This window comes from Syngnathus scovelli, chromosome 22 (assembly GCF_024217435.2).
Source record: "Syngnathus scovelli strain Florida chromosome 22, RoL_Ssco_1.2, whole genome shotgun sequence".
Lineage (NCBI taxonomy): Eukaryota > Metazoa > Chordata > Actinopteri > Syngnathiformes > Syngnathidae > Syngnathus > Syngnathus scovelli.
In genome coordinates this window covers 971,212-991,872 of record NC_090868.1, presented here as the reverse complement: position 1 = coordinate 991,872, position 20,661 = coordinate 971,212, and the positions used below count along the sequence as shown (strand labels likewise).

Sequence of the window (20,661 nt, the reverse complement as noted above, 5' to 3'; positions counted from 1 at the left end):
GCAGCAGCGTCAAGTCAAGTGATGCTGTGACTAAAGACGACAAGAGGTGAAGACGGAAGAGGAGGTGGACGAGCTGTGGATGTGCAGCTGAGCGCGCATCTTTCCTGGCAGGAGGCGGCTGAGGAGGATGGTGCCGGGGGCCCCTAACGTGGGTAGCGCCACCAGCATGCTCCCCGCCTCGGAAGCAGCCAAGATCTACCAGACCAACTACGTACGCAACTCGCGCGCCATCGGCGTGCTGTGGGCCATCTTCACCATCCTGTTCGCCATCGTCAACGTGGTGTGCTTTATCCAACCCTACTGGATCGGCGACGGTGCAGACACCCCGCAGACGGGCTACTTTGGTCTCTTCCACTACTGCATCGGCAGCGGCTTGTCCCGGGAGCTGACATGCCACGGCAGCTTCGCCGAGTTCTCCAGCATCCCGTCCGGCGCCTTCAAGGCCGCCGCCTTCTTCATAGCCACGTCCATGGTGCTGGTGCTGGGCTGCATCGGATGCTTCGCGCTCTTCTTTTTCTGCGGCACTGGCACCGTCTACAAGATCTGCGGGTGGATGCAGCTGGCTGCAGGTGAGACGACTGCACTTTCAATCTGGGGCATCACTGATGGAGGACCCCCCCCCCCCCCCCCCATCCCAATGTGGTTCAGTTTTTTCTCAAAGTTGCCATTTGGTTGTCATGATACCTTACACAAGTTTATCCTGTAGTTTGATTCAGTTATTTTAGTACCCTCCCCAAAAGCATCCCTTGGTTCAGGTACTTTGGAAACCCGAGCATTCGGTCCAGGTGTCTTCATTCCTCCCCGAACGCTAAGGCATGCATTTGCTTCAGTTCTTTTGGCAGCTTATTGTTTGCTTCAGTTATTACAATCCTTCAAAATGCAACATGAGCATAATTCCAATGCAGCAGTGTCAGCTAGAAGCGTTGGAGGTTGTTTGGGGGCTGGCGGATGGATGTAAAGCGCAGACGACTTGTGCGGATTAAAGAGGATCACCTCCTTTCACTAATGAGGATTTTCAAGGCGCAGTAAGTAATCTCCCCAAGCGACCGCTCATTGACAACATAGCAATGAGGGAATGCTAAAGCTAAAATAAGGCACTACAGCATACGAGTGCATCCAAACAATGCAGAGATGTCCTCCCTCCCCATGTTGTATTTAAAGGCTGCCTTGTTGCTAGGCGAATTCTTGTGAACATTTGAAGCGTGTCCTCATTTTTTATTTCGGGCCAGCTTTGAAGTAGGACTGCGACGCCGTGGGGAAATGTCGCCGCTGTGCATCCCTGATTGCTGAGAACGTTTCATCTTGCTTCTTTTTTTTTTTTTTTCCCCTCCTCTGCAGCACTGAGCATAAATGACTGAAGGAATTTTGTGGAAATTCAACTGCAGATATCAAATCAAGAAACCCTAAAGCAGAACTCTCCCGCAGGCACCTGTCTGATCCTGGGTTGCATGATCTACCCGGACGGCTGGGACAGCGATGAGGTGAAGCGCATGTGCGGCGAGCAGACAGACAAATACACGCTAGGCGCCTGCTCCCTGCGCTGGGCCTACATACTGGCCATCATGGGCATCATGGACGCCCTCATCCTCTCCTTCCTCGCCTTCGTGCTGGGCAACCGCCAGGACAGCCTCATGGCCGACGAGCTACTGGTGGACAGTAAGTCGCTCGGAAGGGGTCTGGACTACTGATGAGTGTTTTTGTGGTTTGATGTCAGCTGTTGGGGGGGGGGGGGGTGCATTGTGATCAAGAGGCAACTGAGGTGAAGTACAAGATACATGCACTGGGCATGATCAAGAAATGGATGACTGTCAGAACGCTATGATCTCAGGCCTGACTGGCTGCTGCCTAAACGGGCTGTTGTAAGAGAAAAGGCTTGTGCAACACTGCCCTCCGGTGGACACAACTGGTAGTGTCGCTTGTTTAAATGTTTAACCCGCTTTCTCTTCCAATTTCTCCCCAGAAAGTGTTAACAACGCCATATAACGTGCAAGGCAGCCTCTACATGCTTATAAAAGGTGAGCAATGTGAATACTGTCAACGTTTTATATGGCGGATTGTAATGTTGAAGTTATGTCTGAATTTACAGGTTGTGACGTCATCAATTCCAATCTGAGCAGAGATGACGGGAAAGACCCCAAAAAATCGTTGAGATGGACAAGAAACTCGGAACGTCTGTTCATTTGTAAAGTAGCACTTACTTGGAACTGGCTGCTTCTTTTTGGGCAGTTTTTTTCTCTCCACGGGTTGCTTGGCGGGTTTATGACGCCATGTAACGGGGAAAAATTGGACTATGGAACACATTCATAAATAATTTTCAATTTTCTTACACTTAAATGTTTGATGTGATTAAGTGGTGGATGTGATGATCCATTTTACATTAAAAAAAAATGCCGTCTATAGGTGGTGTGTAACTGTTACATACGTGTGCCATCCGTGTATTTTTGTGGAGTCCTTCAAAGCAAATATTTTCTTTTTTGGGGGGGTCATTAACTGACAATTCATCTACCTCTACAGTTCAGTCATGACGTTTTGTTTTTTTGTGTGACTCGCAGAATACATGTACAAATTAAGCATAAATATGTGAATATATGGTGCGGTTCAATCAATGGATATTGGAAAATGTAACAAGAAGTTTTTGGTACAAGCAACATTTTGTGTTTTTAATTTTTGTTTACATTTTTTCGGCTGTCATTTATCAGAGACAAGAGACACATTGCTGGGTGTTTTTTAGTACTAGTGCAGTGGTGCCTTTTGTTTCGTAACCTCGCAAATCACCCTAAATCATCTTTCCACATTGAGAAATATTTGTATTTTTTTTTTTAAATGAAGAATATATAATTCATACTTTTTCTTGTACTTTATTGGCCACCAGTACGATACAGACTTATAGATGGTCGTCGTCAGCAATGGTTAAAGGGAAAGAAGGTACATGTATTACTGTGACGTCACTTCCTGTCCAGATGCTGAAGTAAACCGCATCCTGTTGATGAAAGATGGGGGAAAAAAAATAAATCATATGCAAATACATTATGCAGAAGTGTTTTTTTTTTTTAATTGGACTTACCTTTAGCCAGTTTAAAGAAAACGAAAACAGACTAAAGTGTTTAGAAAACTGTCATTACAGTGATTTATTATAATGAACCATGAAAATAGCCAACCAGTGCAGTGTCTGTGAGCTCCTCCCCTCGGCACAAACACACTCACACACACACATACACACGCACGCACACACACGAATAATAATAACAATAATAATAATTAAAAAAAAACAAAAAAAAAAACCAGGACGTCAATGTGTCCAGAGAGGGTGTAAATAAAAAATAATGCTACAGTCACGGAAACATTCAGCTTTGCCAAGAAGAGCGTTCCTATGTACAACCATGTTTGAAAAATGGGAGGCGATGGCTGCGAATTGTACAGGCGTAGAAAAAAAGAAAAAAAAAAAAAAGAAAGCAAATATTTACAAACGTGTTCCTGGTGAAAGCCGGCGTAACCACCTATGATACATTTAATTACACCTTCTACAAGTAAGTAACGCTCCTTATTGAAAAAAATAAACTGCGAGCATCCCACCCGCGGAGGAGGCGCTCGGCCCACCCGGGACGACCGCCAAACACGCAAACGCCGAGTCGGGGAGCCCCGAGGAGGCCAGGCGCTCTCCCGCTAACGGTTTTCCGCGGCGCTCAACAGACTTCTGATGTCAGACGGAGGAATTTGACAAAAATATGTCGCTTTTTCTATACAAAACAAATGCTAGAGAAAACCAACAGAGACAACAGACGGACCAAAGAGGAGAAAAAAGGAGGAGGAGGAGGAGGACGAGGGCTAAAGGCTGGAATGTCCATTGCGAAACAAAGTGCAGTTGAACAAGAAAACAGGAGCCCGAACGAGACGCACAACAGTGAAGTCCTCCCCCACCTGTCACAGGAAGGAAGTAGAAAAGGAGAAGAGCGCCAAGAGCACCACGTTGGGTCGGTCGGTCGTCCATCTTTTACAGTTTGTCTTGAAGATGATGTCAGTCTGTTTTGTTTTGACTTTTTCTTTTTTAAATACCCTTTTATCCAACAATCATGTTTTTCCACTGGCCATAGAAAACATATCTACAGTGCCCCGTTCCGTGTTTGGGGTTGCAAAATGATGGAAATGTGGGAAGATTTCCATGGGAATTTGTGGGACTAAAGACGGAATGTGATCAAGTGAAATTTGGCTCAAGACTTAAATGACAGTTTTGAATTATCGGAACTACAACAAAACGATGAGCTGCAATCGGTTGTGGTGGGAACCAAAAGTCAAATAAATAAATAAATAAATCTGCGCATATACTGTTATGTGGGAGAGCTATTCATTTGCATGGATGTCTGTCTCTTTTAGAGCAATACAAAATGAACGCTTGATTTTGAAACTTTTTTCAAATGAATTGCCATTAACATACATAGAAAGATTCCCTTATCCCACGGAAATTTCCCAACAATTTCCATTGTTTTACAACCTGACCCTCATCCCCAAATCCTGCTTAGGCAGAGTTCAGTGCCACCCTGTGCTCAGGTAACCCGAAGTGTGAAAGGGCGCGGAGGAGGCGGGGCCTCCGCGGGCTCCGGCCGGCAGCTGGGAGGCGGCGGACGGAGCTGAGCCTTGCTGAGTCTGTTGCGGGGGCGGTGGCGGCGGCGGTGGCAGTCCGCTTTGCTGAAGGGACGGGGGGTACGCGGACGGGGGCACCGAGGGGTTGGCGAGCAATGTTGTCTGAAAGCCCGCCAAGTTTGGAAAGTGGTGGGGCTGCATCTGGGCGCCGCCCGAAGGGTTAGGCGGGGGCGGGGGTGGAGGCGGCGGCGGGGTGAGGGACAGGGGCGGCTGTTGCTGCTGCTGAGCCGAGGACTGGCCCTGTGTCAACGTGGGGGCGGCGGTCAGCATGATCTGCTGGATGGGGGCGGGCTGCAAGTTGACGTGCAGCAGGGCCGGGCTGGGCATAGGGTGCGGGGGCGGCGGAGGGGGCGGCGGCGGGGCACCCGAGGTCTGATAGTGCACGCTGTGGGGAAGAGTTTGTATCAGAGCCTGAGAGCCCGGAGAGTAGGAGGGTGTCACCGCCGCTTTGAATCCCGAGAAGGGGCCCGCCGGGGAGGCAGTCTGAGCGGGGAAGTAGGCCGTGGAGGCGGGTGGTGCCGGCGGAGGAGGTGGGGGCGGCGGCGGCGGGGCGGCTTGCGCATTGTACTGCACGAACGAAGGCGCCGGGGCCTGGCCTGCCGTTTGGTTCTGGGACTGGGAGGAGAAGAGCGCCCGCTGGCTGCGGTAGGGCGAGCCCTGAGGCTGCACGTGGAGGAGGGCCGGCCCTGGGTAGTGCACGGGGGAAGAGGGCGGCGGCGGCGGGTGCAGCTTGCTCGGGGTGGCGGGCGTGGATTTGGACTTGATGGGCAGCTGCAGGGGCTGGTTGGCCGCTCGAGGCGGACCGTCGCTGTCTTCCTCTTTCCAGCCGGAGGCTATGACAGAACAGACTGGACCGGGAGAGCCCGGCTGGGAGGAAGAAAGAGAAGCGTCAGAAACCAGTTGGACCAAAAAAAAAAAAAAAAATTGATCTATAAAAAAGTGCCACATACTGTGGTGAGGACTTACTGCATGAGTCGGTGTCTTTTGAGGTCCAGGAGATGGACAGTCCCTCGGCGTCGGTGTCTCACCTCCCTCGGCGTCACCATCTTGAACAACAGTAACAAATGCAGACAGTCTGGTAAGACTTTTTTTTTTTAGCTTCATTTCAGAGCATGAATACAGGCAGTTAGCAACATTAATGGGGGAATGTCAATGACTCGCAGCAGGACGTTGTCTTAATCTATGATGGATGACTTTCCTTGGCAAGGTCTCACCTGCGTCTTTGTCTTTGCTGAGCAGCAAAGCTCTGTGGTAGCTCCGCTCGCGAGCCTGTTCCACAGACGTGGATGACGTCCTGCCCAGAAAACATCCGTTAAGCCAAAGACAAAGAGAGCAGATGTCGTGACGTCATCTGCAGCCTACCATTGGACCTCTCCTCCTTCCCTCTCTCCCGCGCTCTCACACTCCTCCGTGGTCTGCGGCTCCTTGCCGCTGCTGAGGGCTGCGGAAGAGGGAGGGGGAGGCGGAGGAGGAGGCGGCGGCGGCGGAGGCAAGGAAGCCTCGCTGCTGGTTTCCATGGCGACGACTGGGAACCCATCCATGCTCAAAGGGAGCACGGTGGACATGGGCGAGCCGCAGTCCATCTTGGAGCCGCTGCGGCGAGCTTCGCGCTGTCGCTTTCTGTATTCCAGCAGGGAGACCTTGAAGACAGACGCACGTGCGGTGTTGAGTACAGGTGTCATGGCAAAGCACAAGAGGGCGACGTTGCACCTTACAAGCTCACCTTCTTCTTCTGCGGGGGATTTTGCGCAGAGCCGCCCGTCTCGTCGCCGCCGCCGTTGAGCGAGCGCGAGAAGCCGGCCGAGCCGGCGTCTTCGGCGCAGGGGTAGAAGAGCGGCCCCTGGCCCTCGGCGAAAACCGGCTGGCTGGCTGACGCCGCTACCGCAGGTCCCGCAGCAGCGTCGGGTCTGAAAGGAGCCGGCAGGGGCTCCAGGGTGTGCGAGGGGGTGAGGTCCCTTAGGTTGGAGTTGACGGGGGAGAAGCTGAGGCCGGCAGACGGCGTCGTCGGGCACCTCTCCGGACTCTTGATCCAGCCGGGGAAGGAGGCGGAAGCGCACGTTTCGGCAGAGGAGGAAGACTCGCTGCCGCCGGCCTCCGCCGTCACGCCATCTGGCCGGTCCTCCGCTAAGTCGGCGGCGCACTCGACAACGGGGGGCGGCGGTGGCGGCGGCGGACTGTCAGGCACTGACGTCTTGGCGTCGGGCGGGAGACCGTCGGAGCTCGGCGTCCGAACGGAGGGAGACGGCATCAACGAAGGAGGCCGATCTGCCGGGTTGCTGACCTCCGACAAATTTGCTTTCGTGCTAAAGTCCGGCGAGCTTTCCGTTGAAGAGTCGCTCTGTCGAGAGGAAGAAATATGTCAGGGATGCCCATTGCAAAAGATTTTCTTTCAACCCCAAATGCTCATTTACCTCCTGTGGCGTTTGCGTTGGTGTGCTGGCGAAATGCTCCGCCGGCGACTCCTCGGCTCGAGGCCGCGGCGGCGTGGCCGTTAGCGCGGGTGGCGCCGATGTCTCCGACTGCTCGGTCCGAGTGGGCGTGGCGCAAGGGGAGCCGTACGGCGTGGAGCTCTCCGACATGCAGGCGTCCAGGGGGCTCAAGCGGCGCTTTTTCAAAGGCGTGGGCAACTCTGAAAGAAAGTAACGGGCGTCACGCGGGTCGTTCTTGCTCGTCGGGCGAGGTCGCCGATTACAAGCGGTACCGGGCAGTGAGCAGGAACCGTTGTAGGGGAGGGGGCTGTCCGAGTCTCCGTTAATGGGCGGGCTGAGAGGACCTTCGCTGGGCATGAAGAGACTGGGTCTCCTGGCTGGACTGGTGGACCCCTCCTCCTCCAGTGCCTGCTTTAACCATCGCTGCAAAAGAAGAAGGAAGTGTGAGTCGTCCGGTTTGACACAGACTAAATCGAAGGCCGGCAACGACGACGGCCCCCACCTTCTTGCAGGAGCCGGTAGTCGGAGGCGTTTCGGGCACTTCTCTGGAGCGCCGTCTCCCGGTGGGGATGCCGGGGGCGGTGGGACTGCGGTTGGCCAGGAAGGGCGAGGAGAAGCGGACGTAGTGTTTGGGTGTGCTGTAGACCTGCGGCGAGCAGGCCAGACCCGGAAGGGCGTTGAGCTGGGTGGCCAGGACTTCAGGGTCGCTGCTGATGCGGAGCGGTCGCTCCGGCGCCGGCTCCGGGGTGCGCGCCGCCGAGCCGTCGGGCTGCTTCTCGCCCACCCATTCGCTGACAAAGTGCTGCGGAGGCAAAATAGATGAGCACCGGCGGCTCGCTCGTCTGCCGCATAGCGGCCACGTACCTTTTTCGTTTTAAAACTCTTGCTCCCGGGGCGGTTTCGCTCGGGCGCCGGCGAGTTGCTGTGTGGCGGACTGGCGTCCGGCGGCTGGGCGGCGACGGTCTCGGGCTCCGGTGCGCTGGGCGGCTCTCCCTCGAGGGGTTCCGTGTTCAGAGGCTCAATGGGCTCCACCGGCGAGCCCGGTGCCAAGTCGGAACAAGTGCTGATGGTGCGAGCTCGCCGCCGCTGCTGGCCGATGTGCGTGCGGTTCCGCGAGAAGCTCTTCCTGTTCCGCGAGCCTTTCACCTTGGCCGGCTTCAAGCCCGGCTCCTCTTTGACCTCTTGAAGAGGTGGCTAGGGACACACGCGGGATATTTTTGTTCCAAACCGTTTTACATTTCAAGAGTCAATTTCTCGAGGGTCCTACCTGTACGAGCGAGGGGGAGTCGGCCGCCTCCGGGGTGGCCGGCGGCTCCTCCTTGATGTCGCTGCGCCCCCCGAGCTCGGGCTTGACGCTGCCGATACGTTCCAGCGCCTGCTCCCGCCGCTTCTCCCGCTTCTCCATGCGCGCAAAGGCCTGCAGGATGGCCTCCATCTTCCGCTCCTCTCGCGTCTGCGGGAAGAAGTTACGCCACAGATGAAGAGAGCGTTTGAGTCGTTATTAATCGGGGTCACGTGGAGCGACGCGACGGGTTAATTAATGCTTGGGGGGGACAGAAGCCCCTTGGGTCAAGATGGAGGAAAAGTCAACACTGCAGAAGCAAGACAAGCAGCTAGCAACAACTCCGGGAAGACAAATAATGTGCACTATGTGGAGTGGATCAGGCTAAGTGCTGGGCGTAGGTTCCCAAACTAAATGTCTTTATGCCGACCCCCTCACAATTAGGGAGACTCCATCCCTCACTGAGCCCTGTGGCGGTGCGCCGGCTGGCTAATGATGAGCCAGCAACTCTACGCCCGGGGAAACCAAATGACTGCGGGGTAATTTCCAGAGCGCGCCCGTCCGTACATTTTTCCAGCGTTTAGTCGACCCCTGCTCACTCATTTTGAACCCTCTCGTGTGTCGGGAACGTAATGGAGCGCACTGGCCATCGTTTTATTCAGTGTGTGGTCTTTTTTTTTTTTTTTTTTGGGACCGCGTAAAAGACAAAACAACAGGCAATGAGCAAAGCAAATGAAACGGGAGGCAAAAGCGAGACACATTTTGGTATTGAAGAAGAGGAAAGAGGCGACTGTACCTAAAGCGAGCCACAACTATCAGACCACACCCAGACACACCCACACACACACACACAAGTGGGGCGAGGAAGGGGGGGCGACTAGGTTGTCGATTTCTCTCATCCTGGCTCTTTGCTGGGCGACTGCAGGAAAGCTACTCAAAAGCTGAAACGGCGCCGTTTTGCCGTGGGCACACTTACCATCTTCTTCCTCCTCTCCGCAATCTGTTCGTCTGACTCCATCTCTACTTCATTGCTAACGGACGTTTTGTCTTCTAGATCCTCAAATAAGTCGGGATCCTGTAAAAGGGAGGGGGGTGGGGGGTTGGGGAGGGAGAGGCGGCGCCATGACGCTTTTTGTCATTCAAGTCTGGCTACAGACGAGAGGGAGAACAGGTGAGAGCAGCGGAGGACAGGGAAGGTGAGGAGGGAGAGTGGGGCGGTCACCCGAGATGGGGTGAAGGTATCGGGGTGTCGCGTACTCTGCTTGTGCGTCAGGTGGGCACAAAACAACAACCATGATGTGCACCGAGCAATTAAGTGCTAGCACCTCCTTTGGTGGGGCGACTCAAGTCAACTCAAAAGGAAAAAGATCACAGGGCAACGGTGGAAAAGGCATGCAGTGACGCTAACAAGACGAGATGCACCCACCATGGGAAACATGTCATCAAGTATGGAGGTCAACAAGAAATAACACTTCTTTTTTTTTTCCACCTGGTTGTTGGAGATGGAGAGTCGAAGGGGCGAGAGTTTCCTCTGCTTGCAGTCGCCCACGCTCTTGCTCTTCCCCTCGCAGTCCACGCCCAGGTTCTGGTTCTGGCTCAGGTCCTCGCGGCCCGGGTCCTTGTCCTTGCGGCTGTTCCGCCGCCGCCCGCCCGAGCCCAGGTTCTCGGTGGGCTCCTGGTTGTGCTTGAGCACGGGGCACTCGGGGTTGCCCTTCACGCAGGCACAGTCCACCTTGTATTTACTGCACAGCGAGCAAAAACAGTGAGCGCCGAGGGCGAGCCACGTCGTCTCGGGGAGGGACGGCGGTCCGGGGTCGAGCGCGCCACTCACCAACTGCCGTAGTCGTAATCGAACCCGATGGTGATCTCCGCACCTTTGCCGATGGGCCTCAGCGAGTAGATGTACAAGTGTAACATGCCGTCCTCGATTACGTGCCTCACCTCGGCATTGGGGGTGCAAGAGCGGCGGATGAAGCGCGCCTCGTTGCCGAAGCTGCGCGCGTCCACGCACATCTCCAACCCGTCAAATTTGGAGTAAAATAACACAAAGGGGTAAGGTCTGAAAGAAAGAAAGAAATCATCATCAGGGATTGGCAATTCCACCCTTACATCCAAAATGCAGTTTTTTGGCGTGTTCCGTTAACGGACCTTTTGAAGAAGTATCCGTTGGCTTCAAACTGCTGCCGAAGCATAAACTTGCCCCTGTACTCGATGATGAGGGAATCCGGGGCCAAGTCCCTCACGGCCTTGAGGATCTTCTTGTTCTTTTGAATTTGACTCTGCACAGAGGAGAGAGAGAGAAAAAAAAGAAAAAGAAAAAAGTGCAGCATGAGACATTTGCCGGGCAAAGCTGAGAAAGGACCAAACGATGGCGGTACCTCCACCGGGGGCTTGAAGGACGCCGGGTGCGTGTTGTAAGCCAGGCTCTTGCCGTCGCCTTGCTCCTTGACGCGCAGCAGCACTTGCACATCCTCGCTGTACTGATTACTGCTGGCCTCCTCGTAGCGCTCCATCCACGTCTTGATCTTGTTCTCCCACAGCGCCGGGTGCTCCGTCGGGTCCTGCTCGGGGGCGGCGCCCTGCGCGCGCAGGAACGGGGCGGGGTTAGTCGGGGATCGGCGCCGAGAAGCCCGGCTCGTTGCGCCGTGTCCGTTTTTTACCTTTACTCTCGAGGACTTTCTGGAGCCCTCTCGGAAGGCCTGCGAGGAGAAAGTCAAATATCAACGGAAGGGAAAGCGTGCGATGAGGAACATACAATGGGTGACATTTTCAGATGAACCCAAACGGCCACATCAACGTTACCTTCTTAGCTCGCGCGGAGGACGCCGGGGCGTCCTTTTCGACGCTCTTCTTGCGCTTCTTGTCCACCTGCTTGTTGCCGAGGCGCCCGGTGGTGAGGGTGATGGTGGTGGGCGTGTGCTGGAAGGTGGAGTAGAGCTCCAGAGGCACCTCGTCCCCGCTCTCCGTGGCGCTGGTGTCCCCATCTACTTGAATGACAAGATGAGACGCAATTCTTAATGTGTCCAGCAGGTGTCGCCGTTCCAGGAGGTGTGCCCTGACATGCCCTGCTGCTGGGTGTCACAACTACTGAGACTGTTGAAGTGAAGGCGGGGGTATCGGTTGGTTGCTCAAAGTTGGAAAATGACATCGCAATGACGCGATGACGTCATAGCATTGCATTGCAAATTTGGCGGAAATGAGTATGGCAGACTCGCTTGGTTTTTTGGGACTTCACGTGTGTGCTATTATTACTCAGGCTGCAACAGAGAAAATCATTGTGTTATTCAGCGGGAAAGTCATTTGAGTCACGTCTCCAAAAGTTTCCATACAAACTTCGGTAGCCTAATAGCGCACTTGTCTTCTTCAACTTACCAAGTCAATAGAAAAAATAAAAATAAACAAAGCAATCCAAGAACTTGGGCAACTATTCTACGAGGAACAACGATATTACATTTGCTTTGTGGAATCTAGCAAGAAACGCTCTTTGTTTGGTCCTACCCGACAAACACTCCCGCTTCCTCGTCTGCAGGAGGATGGCCCTCTCGCGGTCCAGGTGTCGGGGCTGGCAGCGCTCGCACAGGTACGTCTCGGGAATGTTCTGCCTGTCGATGCCCATGCAGTCGATGTGCTGCCAGGCGCTAGAGCGGAAAATCAAACGGCGGGGTTGAGACATCCGGGGGTGGGACGGGCCCGGCCGGGGTACCGTCAGAAGGCGGCCAACCTGCACTTGTCGCAGCAGATCATGTAACCGTCGTCGTGCGTGAAGCCGCAGATGCAGCGGGTGATGTCGGCTCCGTAGCTGCCATCCTCGGAGGTGCTGAGCGTGGTGCCCGTGGATGCTTCGTCCTGGCCGCCCGGAACAAACAACCCCCCATCGCCCTGACGGATCAACATGGAAGGGGGAGGCGAGGCCGGCGGCGTGGGCGGGGGCCGCGCCCCATAGTTGTGGTCCTGCAGGCCAGAGAAGGTGAAGGCCTCGTGAGGCGCGAGGGTCCCGCAGCGGGAGGCGTCCGGGTCGCTACTCACAGCATAAGGCAGGCCGATGTAACTGTGGGAATGGTGAGAGCTGCTGCTGCTGTAGATCTGGTGCGGGTAGCTGGACTTTTCTACCACCACGGGGCTGGCCTCCACCGACTCTGGTCTGCAAACACGCGCGCCGTACTCGTGTTAGCCAGCGCGCAAGAGCTACTTTCTTTTCCATGCTGGCACGCGCGTACGACTGGAAGCGCCTGTCTGTCGACGAGGCGGGTCGTTGGACGGCAGCGCGCACAATCGTTTGTCGGGTTGGCTCACGCCAAACCTGTCGATCTACTTTGCGAGAGGGAAAAAAAAAAAATAAAAAATGGCTGAGAGCCTGTTTGGCCGTTTGTGACCAACCCGACTCGCTCTTCATGGTCACATGGCCAACGTGTTTTATGGAGGAAATGGCATGATCGAGAGGGAAGTAGCCACATTTTAAGCTTTGCTCAGAGAGAGAAAAAAAAAAAAGGCACGTTGAAACAAACATGAGAAAACTGTATAAAGTTTAAAATAATTCAAATCAGGCTAATTCAGCCCGTTGCACTAAAGTAAAACAGGTGAAACTCACAATTCAGCGTCAACACGCCATGCAGCGTTTCACACGCACGCACACGGCTTTTCTTCTTCTTAGTTTTACATTTTTAAAGACCCGCGAAAAAAACGTTAACAAAAGACAACCGACAGGTCGAACGGGCATTTAAAAAGGCAAAGTTGCTGCGACGCAACTCCGGATTTTTTTCTGTACCTGTCACAAGCCCTCGCAGAACATGCCGCTCAAAAAAGTCAACACTTCCTGCACACAGCGCCGTCGTCAAAGTGAAAACCGAACAAGTGTGTGCACGAGGTCTGGAGGCGGAACCATGTTGAGGCGTGTGTGTGTGTGTGTGTGTGTGTGTGTGGCACTTGTTTGTGTGTCTACACTACTGATTAACTGCCACACTGGCGCTCCTAACCGTCGCAGGCGTGAAAGACACTGACGAGAAAAAAAAAAAAAAAAAGTAAAGCCAGCACAGCTTTTTTCCTGATCAATCATTGACACCACTTTTAGGTCACGAATTATCAAAAAATACAGTTGCCACAGAACAACATGCTAAATAATTAATGTGACAACTGACTGATTATAAATCGTCATCTCAGCAAACTAATTTGGATGATTTCAAAAAGCGTGTTTGAATTGCGCTTACAAAATGTTTGCATGGTCTCAAAAATGGTTTTGATTTTTTCAGCTACGGCAATAAATTGCGGCGGCGGCTCGCTCTTACTGAAGAGCCGCCACACAAGTGCGTCAACAAGTTGAGCCGTGTGTGTGTGTGTGTGTGTGTGTGTGTGTGTGTGTGTGTGTGTGTGTGTGTGTGTGGAGGGGAGGACATTTGAATATGAGCATAGCTGGAGGCTTTGGATCATTCATGTGAAGTCGACGCACCGGCCAGCGCAGGTGTGGAAACAACTGCCTGTGTGTCTTTCAATGTTGTATTAATTGGGGAGCAGCTGTGGCTCCACACATGCAAAAAAAAAAAAAAAAAAAACAAGCCACAGAAGAAAATCGGACAAACGGAGACGGGCGGCCAGAGGCAACGCCTTCGCTCCTCGCTTGGCTGCCATGGCAACGCTCCCAACTCCGCCAGCGTGTGACTGTGGATGACGAGCGCAGGCGCAGGCACGCAGGCGGGCACATGCTGCATGAGCCAACAGCTGGCCGCCCCGCCGCATACTTGAGGGGACGCGCAAAAAAGGACACGACGTGACTCCCAGCCGCCATCTTTTCTCTCGGCGCTCGGCGCGGCCATTTTTGCGGACGGACAAAAGAGCGAGCGGCGCGGTCAAGAAGGGGGCGCGTGTCTGCCCCGCACCGCCGGACGCAAACGGGGAGGCGGGAGCTTTGTTGTGAGGGCCACCTGTCACTCACACCGCTGCCGTGGAAACAAGCCTTGCGCAGTGCAGAGGGGAGGAAAGAGGAGGGATGGAGGGGGGGGGGGGGGGGGGCATGGGCAGATACCATGGCAACACAAGCTGTCACCGCAACAGCTCTGATGAAGGCGAAAAGGGGGCGGGGCCTCTCCCTGCTTTAAAGAGCCCGTCTCCCTTCCCTCCTCGTGAGTGGATGACGCGTGTTATTCTTTAGTCATGCGAGAGCATCTTGCTTCGTTTAAAGCCACGCCAATGTCCTTGACGAGCAAACGGGAGGGATGGGAGGGGGAGCACGACGTCAGGCTTGTTGCCATGACAGCGTGCACCTTTCTGCCTCAGCGGCGCACACATGAGCACGCATCAGGCGGCAAAACGCTAGCGACGCGGGCGGGCGGGCCAGCGGGCGGGCGGCACACAAAATGCTGCCCGCTGCCATTTTGACACGGGCGGATGCAGTTGACGGCGGCAGCGCTTAAGTGCCTTAACAATCGATGGAGGGGGGCGGCGCAACTGTCCATTAGCGCAAGTTGCTCTCCTGTAATTGCTTAGGAAGCATCGCTATTACGGATATTTAATAAGAGGAGCTCGAAGGGGGAAACGGGTTGAAACTTCGACCAGGCGCGCGTGGACCGCTGCCAAAACGGATCTTGCGTGCTTTCGTGAATCAAACTTAGGCTTGACTTTTGTCACGAGGTTCTGTTTTGGGGGGGGGGCGGGGTTTATTCTACATGAAAAGCTATACTTACTCAGAGCCCGCCGCCATGTCCAGGTACGAGGCGTCTGCTGCTGTGTCCACCCCCGCGGGGATCACTATGCTCATGACGTTCTCTGCTGATCAGTTCTTGTCCTACTGAGTCCAGAGAATGGCAGTCCAAAACACTGAGGCATGCCAACCACAGCAGTCATCGCAGACATCTAAGTGCATCCACGAGGCCTGGTCGGGGGAGAACAGACAAGAGATATCGGGGGTCACAACCAAACATGTCAACAACATACAACAAGCTAGGCTAAGCTAAGCTAAAGCTGCACTTTGAGTGAGCTCCCACAAAGGGGAGCAAGAGAACACACACGGGAGAAAGGAAAACACACGGGGAGCGTTTTTTTTTTTTTTTTTGGGTGCCCCCTTGTTTGTCTGGTGACGTTTAAAAGGCCGTGACTGCGGGGAATGTTGGTGGGAACTTGTGTGTGTGTTGTGAACATCCAGACAGAAGCATGTGTGTCAGTGTGGCTGGCCCGGATACAGAGCTCTGTTGATAAGCAGGATTAGCGGGAAGGGGACAGATGACGAGACCGAACAGGCTGGAGGTCGCACCTCCGCCTGGCCGCCGACAAACAAAAGGCAGACGGACGATATTGAGTGAACGAGATGCGCTCGCACCCTCCAAGCAGGAAGACGACCCCGACCCAAAAGTGTACACACACCCCCCCCTCACCCGCCCCATTCCTGGCAGGGTGAAAGGACTCGCTGAAACAAGGGGACGGGGCGCTTTGCCAACAACAACAACCAAACGTCGGACTAGCCCTTTCCTTTGCGTTATCAAACGGCGGCAGTGTGTTTGTGACCGATTGGCTCCACTCCCACTTCATCCCGAGGCTCGCTTCCCGTCTCAGGAACGGCGGCGCAACGACACAGCCGAGGAGGCGCACAAAAGGCGGCTGCGAGAGAGCAAGCGGCGGGTGGGGGGGAAGAAGGAGGGAAAAAAAAAAAAGAAAGAAAACCAGCACGGTACAGCAGCATTCCAGACTAAATCTGAGCTTTGACTGCCTCCGTGCGCTCCTCCCACTTCCCTTACAGGAGCTGTCCGTCACCCTCGGAGTCAAGCGTCCAAGAAAAAGAAAAGGGTGGGGGGGTAGAACACCAATCTTTCCTTCTCCCAGTCACCCCACCCAGCCGGATTTCTTTCCCTCCTCTGTGCACTTCCTAAATAAACCAGAGCTGCAGAGCGGCCGACGGGGTCCGCCTGACAGTGACGCCGCGCAGCCGCGACCCCGCGTGGACTCTGGGTGGCGACGTGGAGCTCACGCAGAGTGTAAAACAGCCCGGGAGTGCCGCCGCGCGAGCACAGTGGCGTCATTGTGCGCAGAAGAAGAGCACCAAGAAGTGGCCTTTCGGAGCCTGGCCAGGGAAAACCCAGACTCCTCTGCATGTTTTCGTTGCGCTTTCTGCGGAAAGAAGATGGGTTCTTTTGATAAGGGGGGGAAAAAAATTGCAAACTCCGACACCCACCCCAATCCCTCTTGCCAAACAGCAAACAGATGTGCTTTGACACCGTCCCGGTAGGCGGCTGGAGTGACTCAGCTAGCGAGCCAGCGAAATCAAACAAACGTATGACCCGGATGGAATGTTTCCACAGTGACCGCAACGGCACACGTCCGGCCTGCTCTTTGAACAAATCGCTGCAAGTGTCCGCCATATATCAATACAGTCTCTCAAGTAGATATTTATACACACTGTACAAAACTGTTCAAAAGCATTTCGGAGGATGACGACAGACGTGTCGCAGTGTTTGCGCTCACTACCTAGCAACCGGCAAAGGGACGAGGGGCATTTCCCGGGGCTGGCGGGGGGGAAGCAAATTAGGAAAACAAAAGGAAGTCTCGGGGACTGCGTTTACAAGCATGTAAAAGCTTTTACGACAGACCGAGTGCCACAAATAATGACAAATGCTATTATTGTCACCATCCAGAAGCACATACACGACTGGCTCGGACAGGTCTCCGCAGGTTCGACTGCGGCAGTCATTTATGACCCATTGCGCGGGGTGACGTTACGTCACCGACCGACATCAATGCAGGAGCTTGTTAAAAAGCCGACCCAGAACCACAGAGGAGGTAGTCGGGCTTTGACGGAGGTCCGCCCTCCCGCATAAAAAGAGGGATATGTTACAGGGCACCCGGTGGCACAAAACAGGTCACCTGAGCCGAGCCTTCTCCGCCCAGCTGGGAGGTCACGTGAGCGCTCAACAGGAGCCTCGCGCGTTTGTCTTGTGTTGGTCTCCCGGGGTGTGGGTACCACACGAGTGAGATCACTCCGGAGTAGGTGGGTGGGTTGGTTGGTTGGGGGTTGTGACACACACACACACACGCACGCACGCACGCACGCACGCACACGCTAGCCCTACATGGACAGATCTGCTGGGATGACAACGCTTGACCGAAACAGACGCGAGACCATTTAAAAAAACAAAACAAATGCGCCGTCAGGCACTCTTCTGTTCCGCCTTAACCAATTTGTTATCAACCTCCAGCGAGAGGACCCGTCTCTATCGGCAGTGGGGAATAATAATGCATTTATCCTCCTACGGACGCCTTTGTCACCGGGGGGGAGAACAGTCATCTCCAAAGCTCCTGAGGTTCTCCAGTCAAAAGGCAACACAAAATGACATCCTGTCCAAAATCTAAAGTACAACAGAAATAACTCATTTGGTCCAAATGTGCTTCTGGGTGTTGCTTTTAGACGGCGCGTGTATTCATATTTGGAGACGGCAGAAGAAAGGTCGTGTGTTTCGTCCAATATGACAGCAACATACTACGTCTTAGTCTTTCCTTCTTTTTTATGCCCATCTCTTTTCCCAAGAAGAAAATAAAAGTACGCTTTGCGAGCGACTGTTATCACAATAAAACGTATGTGCGTGTGCAGTTGCTTCCCGGTGAGAGTGTCGGCGCTGCAGTGAGGGCTGCCGGTAGGGGTGTGGAGGCGACAACGTTGCTATTATGTTACCACAACAGGCTGGCCGCGGACGCCATTTTCCTGAGGCTTTCTCGTCGCCGCAAAGCCGGCGGAGGCTCGCCAGCCGCGGGGAACCACCCTGCCCCGCGCTCGCCCGCCTCGCTCCCCGCATAGGCGAGCCGAAGTACCGGCCCGTTCGACGAGCGTTTGCTTTCTGCGCGCCCGTGTGTGGCAAGGGTTCGTCGAAAGCCAAGCTAGCGAGCTAATGGGCTAGCAATTATGTGAGCCGCTTTTGGACGGATCGAAACGACGATCGGAGCATCGCGACGACGCAAATGCGCCCCGCTTGTCCGACGTTGTTACACGGAAGAGTGAGACACATTGATAACAGGAGGGTAAATCCACTTTGTGTCGTCAGTGAAGGTCAAAACGGCGGCGAATGGAATAATACGTAATGGGTGCTAGCGGGGCTAAGCTAGCAGCGACAATGAAAAGTGGGCTAATGTTTTGTATGCGCATAAACAGGAAGAAGCGATCACGACTGCGTTAGTCGACTAACGTTCGCGTTTACAACGGAATTACTCGCCTATGTGTTACTCTGGGGTGGGAGGAGTACGGCGCCTCTTTTTAACATATTTATTTAATTACAAACTGTATGACACGGGGCGTCCCATCCCCCATGCTTGCAGCATTCGAACCCAAACACGCTTAAAAATCAACATTTAATCACCTTGCTTTCACAAGTCAATGTATGATTACAAAACGGAACCATCCACGTCCCCTGGGGGAGCTTTCTTCTATTATTCAATTCATTTTTGCCTCGTCGAAAAAGCCCCCAGGAGCATGAGATCACTGCGCAATGTTAAGGGCAGGCGTTTAAAGCATTTCAGCGGCTGTTTGCATGCAACTCGGGGACTCAACTCACATTCTTGTACGTTTGTTTACATGAATGCCGGAGCTTATTGTTTTCCGAGGCGCTCGAGTTCGGACGGAAATGAACCGCTGCGTGCGAGCAGGATCGGAGTCGCTTCGACTACATTTAAGTTTGCAACTAACGCACATTATCTTGTTGACTGTATACAAAACATCCACAAGCTCCGACCGCGTCGCTAAAAGACGTAATTCGGGACCATGTCGACGGGAAGCAGCCATGTAAATAATGTGCAAAGGTTTAGGGCTGAAACGGTGCGCAATGTGGCCCTTAACGACACCGTGCCGAACCGCAAACGGTGTCAAACTGCTACGACCACCATTTACCAAAAAACAAAAACAAAAAAAAGTACTTACCCAAACATTACATCGGGTGCAGCTCGGCGTAGATTCTATTTTATTGATCGTCTTAACAAAGCCTTGACATTTTAAGCGTTACGCCCCCCCTCCAAATCGCGAGGTTCGATCAGGCTTATGTCTATCTCTGTTCACTTGTCTTCAATTCAGCGATCACTGCGATTTACACACATTCTATGCGGCTTTTTATGACGTTTAATGTACGGCCACCCAAACGTTGCCACTCCGTAGCTGTCAAGCTAATTTGAGCTAATAGCATGTGCGAGCTAGTAGGAAGCAAGCGCTCTTTTGACGTTGCCAACTTGACACATTAGCAGCTCACGTCACCTAGCTATTTCTCCTCAAATGCTCAGTGAATTCACTTTAAACGCGGTAGCCGAGCACTTCTATACACAAGCGAGGCTAAGCTAGCATGTCGGCTACACACAGCTGATACAACGTTAGCCAGCATTAGCGCGATGTGCCAGCTAAAGTAAAGCCAACAATAGCCTTCCAGCTCGGATTTGTGCTAACCTGACATGAACAGCAAACTGCGATGTACTTACAGTCTTATATCCACGTCGGGGGAGTCCAGGAGACGAATTAGGCAGCGGGGCAAGACCCTCGCCGCTGTCCACGCAGCCTCCACAACCAAAACAATACTTGTGTCCACACACTGCGGCTCACTAGCTGAAAAAAGCTCAAAAACGTTAGGATTCTCGCCTCGTCCTCGAGATAGTCCTGTCCAAAATTCCGCGCCGCCTCTGGTGCTGCACAAGGGGTGGGAGGCCCGGGTCGGCGCAGGAACTCAAAAGGGGGGGAGCGTTAAAAACAAACTATTCGCCGGGCAAAGAGCGACTTTTCGAAATTAGATCCCCCTCACAAGCAGTCTCTTTTCCCTTTGCAAAAATGGCGGCCCTGCCAGGACTGTGGTAACTCCGCCTCCCTCCGCTTCCCCCCCTCCCTCACTTCGCGGCCCCGCTCCCCTGCACCTCCCCCTCCCGTCAGTAAGAGCGACGCCCCGCCTCCACGTGCTGCGGGGTGACACGGCCCATTGCACAGGGGCCGCCGTGCCCGATGCGCGCGCACGTCCGTGTTTCCTCTCCTGGGGCCGGTTCTCTTTGATTTGAATGATAAAATCTCACTTTTGCCCTCAGTGCCTCTATACTTCTAATCAGCTGTGGGATCAATATCATTTATACGAGGTTTGGCTTACTTTAATGTCGTTGCAATTAGAGAAGACATTATTACTTTACAAACAGCGCAATGTAACAGCATGCAACCGTGCCTACCATATGTATTTACTTTATAACGTGACAAAAACATTTTAAACAATATAATACATCATCCCCACCAGAAATACTGATTATTAGTTATCAACAGATTGCCCCATGTTTAATTTACAGACTAAATGCTGATTCTGAAGGCCTGGAGCAGATATGAATGAC

General features: G+C 53.6%; 2 protein-coding genes across 2 annotated transcripts; one reads left to right on the top strand and one right to left on the bottom strand.

The window, feature by feature from the left end:
• Positions 1-127: 127 nt before the first annotated feature.
• Positions 128-3,027, top strand: lhfpl3 (LHFPL tetraspan subfamily member 3). Its single transcript, XM_049760828.2, has 4 exons — positions 128-569; positions 1,426-1,656; positions 1,961-2,015; positions 2,087-3,027. Exons 1-3 carry the CDS (start codon positions 128-130, stop codon positions 1,981-1,983), a joined length of 696 nt encoding a protein of 231 aa, XP_049616785.1. The 3' UTR covers positions 1,984-2,015; positions 2,087-3,027.
• Positions 3,028-3,101: 74 nt separating this feature from the next.
• Positions 3,102-20,151, bottom strand: kmt2e (lysine (K)-specific methyltransferase 2E). The gene is made up of 22 exons (XM_049760792.2): positions 19,780-20,151; positions 15,024-15,211; positions 12,376-12,490; positions 12,071-12,300; positions 11,848-11,987; positions 11,152-11,336; positions 11,010-11,048; positions 10,728-10,928; positions 10,498-10,628; positions 10,181-10,408; positions 9,839-10,091; positions 9,326-9,424; positions 8,335-8,520; positions 7,932-8,261; positions 7,570-7,869; positions 7,340-7,490; positions 7,050-7,267; positions 6,362-6,976; positions 6,001-6,278; positions 5,853-5,932; positions 5,605-5,684; positions 3,102-5,505 (listed from the first exon to the last, which is right to left on the bottom strand). Exons 2-22 carry the CDS (start codon positions 15,095-15,097, stop codon positions 4,525-4,527), a joined length of 4,914 nt encoding a protein of 1,637 aa, XP_049616749.1. The 5' UTR covers positions 15,098-15,211; positions 19,780-20,151; the 3' UTR covers positions 3,102-4,524.
• Positions 20,152-20,661: the final 510 nt, after the last annotated feature.

Bases quoted from the DNA above. Each gene is read 5' to 3' on its own strand.
- lhfpl3 (XM_049760828.2), top strand. From the start codon at position 128: ATGGTGCCGGGGGCCCCTAACGTGGGTAGCGCCACCAGCATGCTCCCC. The intron at 570-1,425 runs GTGAGACGACTG...ACTCTCCCGCAG, and splicing joins GTGGATGCAGCTGGCTGCAG to GCACCTGTCTGATCCTGGGT. The intron at 1,657-1,960 runs GTAAGTCGCTCG...ATTTCTCCCCAG, and splicing joins CGACGAGCTACTGGTGGACA to AAAGTGTTAACAACGCCATA.
- kmt2e (XM_049760792.2), bottom strand. From the start codon at position 15,097: ATGAGCATAGTGATCCCCGCGGGGGTGGACACAGCAGCAGACGCCTCG. The intron at 10,409-10,497 runs GTCCGTTAACGG...TCTTTCTTTCAG, and splicing joins AACGGATACTTCTTCAAAAG to ACCTTACCCCTTTGTGTTAT. The intron at 5,685-5,852 runs GTGAGACCTTGC...CTGTTGTTCAAG, and splicing joins CAGCAAAGACAAAGACGCAG to ATGGTGACGCCGAGGGAGGT.